At 43.7% G+C, this 13,873-nt stretch overlaps 1 protein-coding gene across 1 annotated transcript; it reads right to left on the bottom strand.

Annotated features, from left to right (window-relative positions):
• Positions 1-10,173: 10,173 nt before the first annotated feature.
• Positions 10,174-13,525, bottom strand: LOC119877585 (disintegrin and metalloproteinase domain-containing protein 1a-like). Its single transcript, XM_038575123.1, has one exon. The coding sequence runs from the start codon at positions 13,139-13,141 to the stop codon at positions 10,691-10,693; it is 2,451 nt and encodes an 816-aa protein (XP_038431051.1). The 5' UTR covers positions 13,142-13,525; the 3' UTR covers positions 10,174-10,690.
• Positions 13,526-13,873: the final 348 nt, after the last annotated feature.

Below are 13,873 nucleotides of genomic sequence, written 5' to 3'. Positions count from 1 at the left end.
AGTCTTACTGATTCTTTATTTCTTCTTTGGAGAAACGGCTATTCACATCCTGTACCCTTTTAAAATTGGGTGTCTTTTTCTTGTTGAGTTATAAGGGTTCTTAATATTTTTGGAGTACTAGTCCCTATCAGATACATGATCTGCTAATATTTTCTCCCATCCTGTGGGCTGTCTTTTCACTTTCCCAGTGCTAGTGTTTCTCTCAGAATGAAGAAGTATTTCATTTTTGTTCTCCCTGTTTTCTTTTTTATTGGGTTGAAACACACATAGCATAAAACTTACCATCGTCGCCGTTTTTAAGTGCACAGTTCAGTGGCATTAGATACATTCTTAATGTTGTGCTACCATCACCACTACCAATCCCCAGGACTCCTTTTCCTCTTATAACTTATAACTGACACTCTATAGTCATTGAGCTGTAAATCCCCATTGCCTCCTTGCCTTCAGCCCGTAGGAACCACCATTCTACTTTCTATCTCTATGACTGTGACTACTATGAGTGCCTCCCCTAAGTGGAATCCTACAAGATACTTCTTTTGGGGACTGGCTCATTTTGTTCCGTGTAATGTCCTAAAGGCTCATCTGTGTTGTGGCACGTGTCAGATTTCTTTTCTTTCTAAAGGTGAGGAATGTTTCATTGTATGTATACGCCTCATTTTGCTTATCTGTTCATCATCCATCAATGGACACTTAGGTTGCTTCCATGTTTCAGCTATTGTGAATAGTGCTGCTGTGAACATGGACATGCAAATATCTCTTCAAGACCCTGCTTTCAGTTCTTTTGGGTGTATACCCAGAATTGGAATTGGTGTATCGTATGACAAGTCTATTTTTGATCTTGTGAGGAATCGTGACACCGTATTCCACAGCAGCTGTACCACTTTTCATTTTCAGCAGCAGCACACATGGGCTCCAGTTTCCTCCATGTCCTCTCCGACACGGGACATGTTATTTCCTGGGGTTTTTGTTTTTTGTTTTTTTGACAGAAGCCATCTTTATGGGTGGGTGGTGGTGTCTCACTGTAGTTTTGATTTGCATTTCCCTAATGATGAGTGACGGTGAGCATCTTTTTAGTGGTGCTCATGGGTCATTTGTGTATCCTCTTTGCAGCCGTGTCTCCTTGAGTCCTTTGCCCATATTTTTAATCAGGTTATTTTGTTGTTGTTGAGTTGTAGGAGTGTCTCTGTGTATTAGTCCCTTATCAGACACTTGATTTGCAAATATATTCTCCTGTTCTGTGGGTAGCCTTTTTCCTGTGTTAATAGTGTTTTTTGATGCACAAAATTTTTAAAGTGTTGTTGAAGCCTGTTTTGTCTATTTTCTGTTGCCTGCACATTTGGTGTCGTGCATCAGAAGGATCTTGGCCAAATCCAGTGCCGTGACACTTTTGCCTTATGTTTTCTTCTAAGAGTTTATAGCAAGGCACGTCCTGTGAATGGGGATTTTCTGGGCAACTGCTAGACGTAAAATTACCGACAGTTCGATGGCCGTGGGCCTTTTGGGGGGGCTTCAAACTGTTCTGCCCAGTCCACTGGGTGCTAGGTTGCCTGTTTTCACAGCTACCCGAGTAGCTATGATGCTGTTTTTCAAGGATAGTGAGGGCCTGAGGGAGAGGGATACGGGACTAGGGCAACTAAAACTTCCCGTAGCTTGCTGCTCTTATCAAGATTCAGCTGTTTTACTGTTTGTGTTTGAACAAACAAGCTTCACATGGTTCCTTGTCTTTGATTAATTTCCATACTTCGAAAAAGTGGACTCTGACTCTATTTGCCTTTGTCGTAACTGCTCATGTGGAGGAGGGAGTTTCTAGAGGACCTTATTTTAACATTTTGGAAACGTTTCCCATTTTACCTCTTAACTTCCTATGAATTCATACGAATGCGATGTGGCCTCTTTTGTTCCACATGGTATTTAAGTTTACACTTACTCTCTTGGGTGCCACCATAGTTCATTCCTTTCCATGTTGTACTACACCTGTCTTTCTCTGTGTGGATCAGTCACAACATTCTACTGAGGATCAGTGAACACAGGGTTCTTTTCTTTTCAAATACTATGAAGAGTGCTTCTCTGACCATTATTGTCCAGTAACATGATGCAAATAAGCAGAAGTGTATAGGGCATTTGCCTAAGAGTCAAAGAGCTGTTATAGGGTACTTGAGAAAATAAATTTAACTGGAAAATTAAGAGTGCTATTTCAAAGCGGCATGCCACTTTATGTTCCTGAAGCAGTTTAGGAGAGCTTCCACTGCTCCATAGCAATACTTGGAATTTTCTGTTTCGTCCAGCCAGTCTTGTGGGTGTGTAGTGACATCTCTTTGTAGCTATACAATCTGTATTTCTCTGAATACTGATGACACTGAACACCCTCAGAGATGTTTGCTTGACTCATCCTTTACCTTTTGATGCCAGTAGAATAAGCTTTCATTCCCACCCATCCATCCAGACTGCTCTGCTCCAGGATACCAATGGATATGTCTCTGTTGTCAAATCAAATGATCAAAACTCAGTCCTCACCGTGGACCTATTGGCAGCACTTAAAAGATGATCAGTATGTTCTGACTTACCTTTTAAAATAATCACTCTGCCTGCTGGGTGGAAAATAGGCTGTTGGGAGAGCCAGGGTGGAAGCAGAGAGACCAGTTAGAGACTTTTGTGGTTGGCGAAGAGAAGAGGGAGTTGATGTTGGCTGGCAGTGTGCTGGACAGTGGGGGGTTGGGGGCAGTGGAGATAAGAGGTCACAGCCTGGGTATGTGTTGAAAGTAGAGCCAAGAGAATATGCTGTTGGAACTGAGTCTGTAGTGTAACGCTCTTCTAGAAACAGCTTCCTTTCTTGGTTTTCAGGACAACACTCTCTTGGTGATACCATACCAGCCACTCCTTCTCCCACTTCTTTCCTGAGCCCTCAATCTTATCAACACTTACACGTGAAACACCCTGGAGCTACATCCTCACCCAGCCCTCAGATCTGTTCCTTTCTCTAGCTGCTCACTCTGCTCCCTAGGCAGTGTCAACCGATCCCGTGGCTTGGATATCATCTCCAGACTGGCAACTCTCAAATAGACATCTGTGGCTGACTTCTCTCCTGAATTCCAGACTCAGTCAACTTGCTGCCTAGCCAGCATGCCCACATAGGTGTTTAACAGGCATCTCAAACTAACCATGTCCAACGCCTGCTCTTTCCACACTCATCTGCACCTCAGTAAATGGTAGTTCTGTCCTTGCAGTTGCTCAGGGCAGAGCCACTGGAGTCATCCTTCTTTGCCGCCTTTCTCTCACACTCTACATCTGCTCTGTCAGCAAACCCTTTGAGCTCTACCTCACAGTGTACCCAGAATCTAGCTTCTTCTCACCACTACCACTTCAGCCACCCTCCTGAATGCTTCCAACATCTCCCACTTGACAGATCACAAGGTCTCTAAGGATTCTCTATTTATGCAATGGCCCATCGCCCTACCCCTGCCTGTTCATTGATCATGTAGCAGATGGAGTGATCCTTCAGTACTTCTCAGCTCTGGTCACTCCTTTGCTAAAGCCCTCCCGTGTTTCTCATCTCCACTGAAATAGAAACATAATTCCTTTACGATCCTTACCAAGTCTTCATGTGACCTGTCTCCACTCACAGCCCTCAACTGCTACACACGATGCCCACTCTGTCCAGATGATGCTGACCTCTTGGCTGTTCTTCAGACATTGCCAAGCATGTTCCCGTCTCAGGACTTTTCCACTTAGACTTCCCTCTCCCTGGTCTGCTCTTCCCCTTCTCTGACCATGGCCTTCAAATAGCACTCCACCCTAACATCACTCTTGTTCCCCTTTCTTGCTCCATTCTGTTCCATCACACACATATTACAACCTGGCACATCATACAGTTATCTTTTTGTTTCTGCCAGGTTTGTGATTTTTTTTTTAACTTTCATGGGATCAGAGGCTTTGTCTTATTTTCTACCATGTCCCTACTACTAGTTCAATAGTTCATAGGTAAGGACTCAATAGTGGTGGAATGAATGAATGCATCAATGAGTGAGTGAATGAGACAAGGTGACATGTGTCAGCTTCATAGTCAAATTAGACTCTGTAAAAAGGCATCAAGGTTGGGCAGTAAGCCTCAAATGTGCAAATTGACCTCTCCTGAGCCATTTGCACGTTCAGGATTAAAGGTACAGTCAGAAGAGGGAGGAAACTAGAATCTTGACTTAGGACCCAAACAGCAGTGTTGCTTTCAATGCCACCATGGTCTTGAGAGGGGCTCTAAGGAAGAGAATAAAGCCCTTACCAGTCTTACCCGTAACTGGACCCGAGGCAGTGATTGCCACATCAATCAAATCTTACTCCTCCTCACCCCCCAGAGATTTTCAATTTAGTAGGGGAAGTAGAAACATGTTTGCAAATGCCCATGTGTGTGATAGGCCAGAATGCCATTGGTATGAAGGAAATTCAGTATTACGACTAGGTAGTGATAGATCTTACCATTGCTGAACAACGTAGAATTCATACAATCTGACATCCATAGACACAGGTGACTTTAGATCTTCTCAGTGTTTATGTGGGCACCCGCTGTAAGCCAAGCAGTGCACCTGATACGAGCACAGGCATTACCTAACTTAATCTCTCAACCCACTATGTGAGGGGCGTCCTTCGCGTGGCCATCTTACTGAAGCAGAAACCTAGGCCCAAGGAAGTGAAGTTCGATGTCTAAGACCAATGAGCCAGAAAGTAACGCCTGGGATTTAGAGACAGGGAATATGAAAGCCCCCTCAATCAGAAGAAAGGTGACTTTCTTCTTTTAAATAAGGTTGTTTGCTCTCAGAAAATCCTTCTGGCTGGATTTTTTAGGCTATCAGAACACAAGACTCCAAGCTTACACAGCATTCACGCTCTTAGCATCATCCAAGGAGAAGAAAAGAGCTCTCACAGTGTTTAGGAAAGGTAGCCGATTGTTTTCTCTTACGCTTTAATTGTTTTGTAAAACACTACTAGACATTGACATTGGTCATAAAAACAGCTAACGTGACAATAAAGATGATTAAAAATTGTATCTGTTTTGGAAAAAATTGTGAATAAAACCAAGTGTTTCATATATATATATATATATATATATATATATATATATATATATATACACATTGTTACATAAAAATGTAAATTCTGCAATAGAGTTCCCCTGAATAGCTGGGGGATCTAATGTACTGGCATCATTTTGTTGCAACAGTTTTATAAAGAGATTCCTGTCTGTAGGCTTCCCTTAAACCATGACACATCAGTTACCTCAAAGTTGGGATCCATTGTCATTTTTCCAAAGCATAGGATTAATTGGTAGCCTTTGCTTTATTTGGCATCTTTGTTTGCATTTCCGTAGTTTCCTGATGACCTACCTTACCTGGGGAACCGTAAAGGAGGGCTTTAGGTGGATAAGCATGAGGGAGAGCCTTCTCTCCCGTCCCCTGGCACTGACACTGTGCCTTTTTTTATATCCCTTTTTCATGGGAAACTGTTTGCACTCACACCTAGTTCGTGATTAGTAGGTGACCAAAAATGCATTACTAGAAGAAAGGTTGTGGCTTCGCAGCTCACTCCTCCTGTGTCTTGAGAAGCTTTCTTTCCATTTCTCCACCAAAGCATGAGTACCTTCAGACTTTGAGGTTCTGAGAACATGTTGCGTGGGTACACACATTTCTCACTTTCACGTACTAACTGGAGATTTCTTTTTTTAAATATATATATACAATATTGAATATATATATATATATATATATATATATATATATATAGAAGTTCGGTTTGCCAACATAGAGTATAACACCCAGTGCTCATCCCATCAAGTGCCCTCCTCAGTGCCCGTCACCCAGTCATTTCACTCAAGGACAAGGATGATGGATGCTCCCTTGTTCTGTAGAAAACAATCCCCTGATGGCCTGTTTCAGACTGACTGCCCTATAGGTTCTTTCCGTGAGTATTCTCAAAGAGAACCCATGTGTCCTTCAAAAAAGTAGAGAAAGGTATGCTGGAGCAATTTCAAGAGCCTCGCTGGAGCTGGGAAGGTTGAACCAAGTGAGCATAGGGAAGAGTAAGGTCATTTGATAGAATCAAAAGCCCAGAGAGACAAGTGGCCATGGCATATAGCGAGAACACAGGTCCTCCCTGTCAGACATACGAATAGGAGAAACGAGGACATGTTTGTTTTCAAAAGTCGTAGGAGATAATGGCTAGAAGTGGACAGGAGGACCCAGTTGTCAGAGCCCTTTAATGCCTCACCAGGTTTACTACCCTAGATAACGAGAGAGCAGTGGACGTTCCTGAACTCCAGGCTGTGGTGACACAGTCTGTGTCTGGAGAACCTCAGGAAGGTCACTAGAGAGCCCGGTTAGGTAGTTTCCAGCAGTAAAACAGGCATTTGTTTGCAAACACTTGGTCATAATTCCGCCTCCGATGTTTCCTTTGTAAGTATTTGGAAAATTGTTTTCTAACTGTGGGAAGACTCACCCATGGCTTTCTGCTTCACAAACTAATCCAATGCCTTCTTGGTCCTCATACATGTCCTTACACATGACCTCCTCATGTAAGACTGCCATAATTATATTAAATAACAAAAGTGGTATTGGACCTTTTTCTCCCCCCATTCTTCCCTGGTCCAAGAAGTTTTAAAGCCTTATGTCCAGAAGCAGGGGGAATAGTAATTTTAAAGAGTCAGCACTTTGCAAACATTCTTGAAGGAAGTCTGCTCTTGGTTTTGAGAAAACATTTCAGTGAGCATATTTGCCCAAAGGAAACACTAAAATTCTGAAGTTTGTAAATACCATTAAGTTTTCATTTTAATTTTTAACATGGTGTCAAGAAATTTTGCAGATAAAAAAAAGTTTTGGTGATGAGTGCAAAACTTTATTTAGTGCAGAACTGCACCCCTATGAGGTTGATGATGTCACCTGTGTTTAACATAAATCTTTTACTTTCCTTCAACTGAGCCCCAGAAGGGAGGTTGGTGTTTGGCTCCAAGTTTTGAGGACATTCCCAAAGTACTCCTGCATGGACAAGGAAAGATGTCACGTTGGGGACGTCCAAAGAAAGAGAGGACCTGTCCAAGTCTCCGAGGGAGGGGCAAGACGTCTGGACTCCAAGAACTTTAATATTGGCCACACCCATATACATTATTTTCCACACTGTAGTTTCCCTTTGTTCCCTCTAAACCTGGATAAAAATCTAGAGCCTGGACTTGGCTGTGCTTTGGGAAACTAAGGGAAGGGCCTCGGTCTCCACCAGCCTTAGGGAGCAGAGAGAGGACAATAGCCACTCAGGGAAGGGGGGGCAAAGGACGGCAAGGAGTCACTGTCAGAATCTCTTAGGTGCAGCTGGCTGGGTCATTAGTGACTACCCACACAGGTTATTGGAACATGGAAGCAAGAACGCCTCAGAATACCCCAAACATAATGGGGTGGGGGGCGGAGGATCAGGCAAGAGTGTGCTTTGTAGAAGCAGTCACACAAAATGCAGAACGCTGAACCTGGAACCCAAGGTACCCTACCTCCCTTCTTGTGCCCACACTAAAATTGGTCTCCTCCCTGCCATAGCATATGCTAAAGAACTTCAGCCTTCAATCCCTGAGATTTAGGGTTTCCACACATTTTAAGATTTACCTGACACGGGTGGCTGGGTGGCTCAGTCGGTTGAGCATCTGCCTTTGGCTCAAGTCATGATCTCAGGGTCCTGGGATTGGGCCCCGCATCAAGGAGCCTGCTTTTACCTCTCCCTCTGCCACTCCCCCTGCTTGTGCTCTCTCTCCTTCCTCTCTCTCTCAAATAAATCAATAAAATCTTTAAAAAATAGATTCATCTGACAGTTTATAAATACGTCCAATTTTCTATCTCTTTTTCAGAGGAACTTCATTCAAATAGCCTGTCCTGACCTTTGTTTCAACCTCATCTTGCAGTCATAGGACAGCAACTAAAAAACAAAGTTCATTCAACTTACAACTTGCATATTTGCTAAATTTTTCTAAAGTTTGATGTAAATATTGTGAAGTTTTTTGGTTTGGGTTTTTTTTTTTAAGATTCCATTTACTAAAAAAAAAAAAAATATATTACATTTACTAATGGGGGGGGTAAGTGCGGGTAGCGTAGGGGTGGAGGCAGAGGAAGACAGAGAAGCAGAGGGGATCCCTGGGTGGCGCAGCGGTTTAGCGCCTGCCTTTGGCCCAGGGCGCGATCCTGGAGACCCGGGATCGAATCCCACGTCGGGCTCCCGGTGCATGGAGCCTGCTTCTCCCTCTGCCTGTGTCTTTGCCTCTCTCTCTCTCTCTCTCTGTGACTATCATAAATAAATTTAAAAAATTAAAAAAAAAAGAAGCAGACTCCTCGCTGAGCAGGGAGTTCAACCAGGGGCTGGGATCCCAGGACCCAAGATCATGACCTGAGCCGAGGGCAGATGCTTAACTGACTGAGCCACCCAAGTATTCATGTTGTGGAGTTTTAAATAGGTTTTACTGATAGTTTCCCAATTATCTATCTGACTTTTGGTCTTTAAAGAACACCATTAAATTAGCTAAGCATAATTACCCCCTATCTAAATCATGATTCCCTTATGCTTGAGAAGCTAGTAAAAATATGTGATGCTCTTTAACTCTTACCATAGTCACCATCACATGTGCAGTTAGGAAAGTAACCCCTCCTGCTCTCCACTGAAGTGCTTCTCAGCAGAAATCCTCCACATCTTTTTCAAAAGTCCCAAATCACATGTGTAAGTTTACAAGTGGAGACCTTCACTTACTCAGTTTCACCCTTGTCGTCACAACTCTCGGCTGACTACCAACTAATGGTGTCTTTTCACCATGCATCCTGATCTTCTGGCACAAAACACGCTGAGATTTGGTTAGCAGCGAATCCCATGACCTGGAATCTTACATAACGAAGTCCTGAGTTTGGATTTTGCCCTGAAGTTTAGTTTTGTTCCAGCAAAAGTAATTAACATAAGCTTCTTGAAGGCAGAAATCACGTCTTAACGGAATTTTTTTTCTGTTCTCTTCTGCGCATGTGTGTCAGGCATTAGAAGAGGGACTCAGCAAGTGTATCATCAGGGACTGATGCTCAGAAACTTCCCTGAGACTCAGAACACTCAACCTGAAGCAACACTGCACCCGAGCAAGGTTTTGGCAAGTGGCATTCATAGAAGTTACCCTCCTATTTTAAAGTCCTTCACTTGGTCAACATTTACTGAGCACCTACAGTGAGCTGGGACCTCAGAGCTGAATAAGATAAAACCTGACACTCCATGACATCAGGATGTAATAGGGAGAAAGGCACTTTCATTGGTAACAAGTACACAGTCTGGTGGGTTCACGATAGTGATCAAGCACCCATCTGGTATGGCTTTAGTTTCCTCAGAGTCACTGAGGAAGAAGCTATGTTGTGGGCACATAAAGAACATATCGATTGTCTTTAAAGTCACTTGTCACTTTTTTTTTTTTTAATTGAAGGAAGGGCTCATGAAGCAGTGGGGAATGTAGATTCAGTGGTACATTGGGCAAGACACAGCTTCCACCTGTTGCTAACTCTAGAGCAGAACTCTTTGGGGTCTGTTTCCTCTTTTAGAAGATGGAGGTCTCAGAGGACAGATGGGAGGATAAAATTAAGACAACAAATGTGAAGTGTTTAATTCCTTGTACCAATGGATAACGTTATATAGGTGCTTGTTATGTCTTTTTTTAAAAGATTTTATTTATTTATTTTTTTCATGATAGACATAAAGAGAGAGAGAGACAGAGAGAGAGAGACAGGCAGAGGGAGTAGTAGGCTCCATGCTGGGAGCCCAACGTGGGACTCGATCCTGGGACTCCAGGATCAGGCCCTGGACCGAAAGCAGGCACTGAACTGCTAAGCCATAACACTCCCTTGTTATGTCTTTTTAAATAACTACCTTCCAAATCTCTGTATCTTTAAGACATTCCCTCAACAGTATATAACTTAGAAAAGGAATTGAGAATAAACAAAATTAAAATAGAAAATAGAAAAATGTAAAATGAGCACCAGTCAAGGTCACCTCTTGTCCTTTTTCCCCATCCCTGCCTCTTTCACCCCGAACCAGGGTGATCGTACCAACCTGAATTAAATGGAGAACCACAAAATGGAAGGAGACCCAGATCACAGGCCACATAAAGCCTAAAGTGATGTTTCATTTGAAAAGAGATATTTATTTACTTTTTAATTTAAAATCTTTTCATTTCATGGATACACTTCACAGAGCAATTAGAACAACCAACATAGAAACAATGTAATGTGTAGTTATGAATGAGGTGAAAAACCTGGGACCCCAATATATATAGGGACATATATGTGTGGACATATTATCTGTATGTCCGCATAGTAGATGGAAGATGACATTCCCTAAACATCAGGTATCTCAAAATTAGACCTACTAACATAAGATATTGATCTGAATGTTTCATGAGAAAAGTTTAAATTAAATGTTTAATAAAATGTGATAATGAAAGTATTAAAATATTTTAACAAAATATTTTAGATATATGTATATATAATCCATGACTAAATTGAATGAGAAAAGCCCTCCTTGCCCAGATGTCATGTCTACAAACTATAGAGTCCCTATTTATAGGGCCATTGCAACCATCAGTGTGGACTTCATGTTCTGAACCTGCATTCCACCAAGTATTCTGGTATTTGCTATATTAGACTTCTTCCTACCACTACTCATTTTTTCCCTCTACATCTTCCTCTAATCTGCCTACTTCTTTTTGTACAGCTACTTCTTCAGTTTCTTCTAGAGCCTCTTGTGAGCACTGTGATATCTCCTTTCTAGCCCCAACACTGGCAGCAATAATCAGACTTAAAAATATTGCTACAAGAAATAAGGGGAATATGTACAATAAGTTGCCAAGGCTTTTGCTTTCATCTGCATTCTCACCACCTTTACCAAAATTACCACGATCAAAACTATGACTTTTACTTTTATCTTCACGTGGAATTCCATCATCTAGATAGCCAGGAGGGCCACTGTCCACACTACCACCATTTCCTGGAGCTTTGCAGTCAGGTGGGGCATAGCCAGCCTCACAATGGCAGTGCTTTAAATTGTTGCAAACTCCTCTCCCATTACACATTTCTTTTGGTTCACAGTCGTACTTGAGCACGACATGATCAGTGCAAGAGTAATTCATGCAGACTTTGTGTGGGGCACAGAGAGTGCCAGTGTGCACATCTCCATCGTCAGGGATATCACTGATGTTGTAGGCATCCATGCTCCAACACCAGTCATCTTTGTGAGCTACCTGGATCACAGTATGGTAAGGTTTTATTGGTGGTACCTGGGTAATATTTGTACATACAAGTTTCCCACAAAATATATTCTCATCAAAGCACTTAACATATCTTGGGACAACTGCAGTAGGACAGCCACAGTTCCCAAACCGGTTACCTTTGCTGTTCATAGAAATATAACAGTCTTCTGGAGCAGACACTGCAGGGGAACCATATATATCCATGCACTGAATATCAGGGTTCTTACACCGGCCTCTAAAGCAATAGTGAATTATATCACACACTGTACCATCTTGCTTATAGAGGTCTGTGGGGCATTTACCAGAAGAACCATCACAATACTCTGGGAGGTCACACTCTCCCAAAGCAGAGCGACACATGAATCCTTTATGTCTGAACTGGCAATTAAAACAGCATAGTCCATCATTACACTGTGCCTGCTCCTTCAACCGACATGTTTGGTCACAGCAAAGGTTATTACCACAGTCAGGTCCACAATCACATTGTTCATCCTCCTCCAACACACCATTTCCACACGTGGCTTGCCTACGCAGGCGACCTTTGGGCCGAGGCTTGTTAAATAGGCAGGCCCCTTTATGCTCCCGGAGGAACTTGTAGAAGTAGTCAGAGCTGCAGTTGCTGAAGCCACTTTCCTTAGTGATATTTTCATGCATGAGGCAAAAGTGTTTATCTTTACAAATGCAGGCTGAGTGGTCGTGCTGAATACCCAAGTTGTGCCCGAGCTCATGGACCATGAGCGCTGCAAACAGGAGGACATCTTCATGATGGAAGGATTCAACGGCTGTTGCAAAGCCTCCCGAACAGGCACCATTGAGAAATGCCTGCCCCGCATCCCCTTCAGGATGATGTCCAACGATCATGTGGGCAACATCGTGCTCCACACGATGGAACAGCTTCTCCTGTCTCCAGCTATTGAAATTCCTGAGTGTAACTCGCAAGTCCGCTGGGACTTCTATGAGGTCCCCCTCGGTCCAGATCTCCATTCCAGCCAACACCACCTCTGTGTTTATTCCCCTAGTGAAGATGTTGGCCAGAGCGGTGATGTCCATTACTCTCTGGACTGTCTCATTGACGTTACTGCCCCACATTTGGAACCGCTGGTGGTTGACCACGACAAACATCTCCACGTACTTGGTGTGTGACCAAAAGGAGGACGGTGCCTGTAGACTGCGAGGCTCCCTGCTCCCTTGTTGCCGGCTGGTGGACACCACTTGGCTGCCTTTGGAAGTGACATTACAGGAGACTCGAGCTTGGTGTGCCATGGTGTACAGCACATGTTCAAACCGTTTTGAAGTGTCCATGGGCTCAATGCCATAGGGTTTTCCCTCCCTAATCAGGATGCCCCTGAGGCCCGAACAGGTGTTGAGAGAAACAAAAGAACCTGGGACTCCTTCTATGTAGCCTTCATAGTGACAGTCATGCGAGATGAAAGGCATTTCTTGCCCCAGGACACCATTGTGGTAGCTGAAGACTGGAAAGTTACTCACAAAATAGTCTCTCTTCACCTTCAGGTGAATCACCTGTTTCTGGCCCTGCATTAATAGTACATAAGATGCCTTTTCCCCTGGGTCTTCCCTTCCCTTGGCTGTCAGACTCTTGGGGATGACTGTTTCATAAGAAGAGTAATATACAGATCCAGGGTCACAGTACAAGCTTGGCAAGAAAATCAGTACCAACAGCAACAAAACCCCTAACCTGACACACAGAGGTCCTGGTGCTACCAGTGCCCGCCTCAAGTCCTTCACGTGGGGAGCCCAAGTCTGAAACACTTGGCCAGCCTCGTAGGTAACCACTTGGTATTTCTGCAGAGAAGACAAGGAGGCAGAGTGTCTCAAAGAAGCTGCCATGGATATGGCCATTGTGAATCAGCTGATGGTGGGTGGCCTGCGTCCATCAGCAGCAGCTCTCCCTGACACACAGACCCTCAGTCACAGGCATTAGCTCCAGATCTCTTCTGGCTGCATAAAGGGTGGCTACTGTCTACCTGTGAGAGGCACAGCCTCTGGCTGTGTCCTTTCCAGTCTTTCTGATCTGTTATCCTTCAGATAGTGTCCTTTCTCTGTGACTTCTTTCCACAGCATCAGCTTCAGTGCACCTTGGCTAAAGTCCTTCCGACATCATAGGCTGATATAATCATGAAGGACTGCAAACTCTAAAATGCAAGACCCTACCTTGAGAGTGGAAACAAAACCTCCATGCCTTCTCAACTGTGCCACACAGAATGCCCCACCCCCACCCCTCTGGTCGTCCGTTGCTTGGCTAACTCCAAGTGTTCCAGACCAGGGGGATTGGACATCTTTGGTGAGCACACTCTGTCGCTCACTTCCCCTCTTCTAAAACTCTTGCTCTGTGATACACAGACATCATAATTCAGATTGTTCTTTATCCCTCGATGGCATTATAGTGATATGCACACCTCACAGGCCAGTCTGTTAGCTAAGGCAGATAGAGTGGTGGCACTGTGGCCACAGGACAGACTCACGTGGACTGGTGACTCACGGGGCAAGGGCCAATAGTCCTCTCTGTTTTAACATCACCAAAGTTTGGTTTCTCGAGTTCTGTTTATAACACAGTCCAAACATGTGTATGGG

The sequence above is a fragment of the Canis lupus genome, chromosome 26 (assembly GCF_011100685.1).
Source record: "Canis lupus familiaris isolate Mischka breed German Shepherd chromosome 26, alternate assembly UU_Cfam_GSD_1.0, whole genome shotgun sequence".
NCBI classification, from domain to species: Eukaryota; Metazoa; Chordata; class Mammalia; order Carnivora; family Canidae; genus Canis; species Canis lupus.
This window is presented reverse-complemented; position numbering and strand designations above follow the sequence as displayed.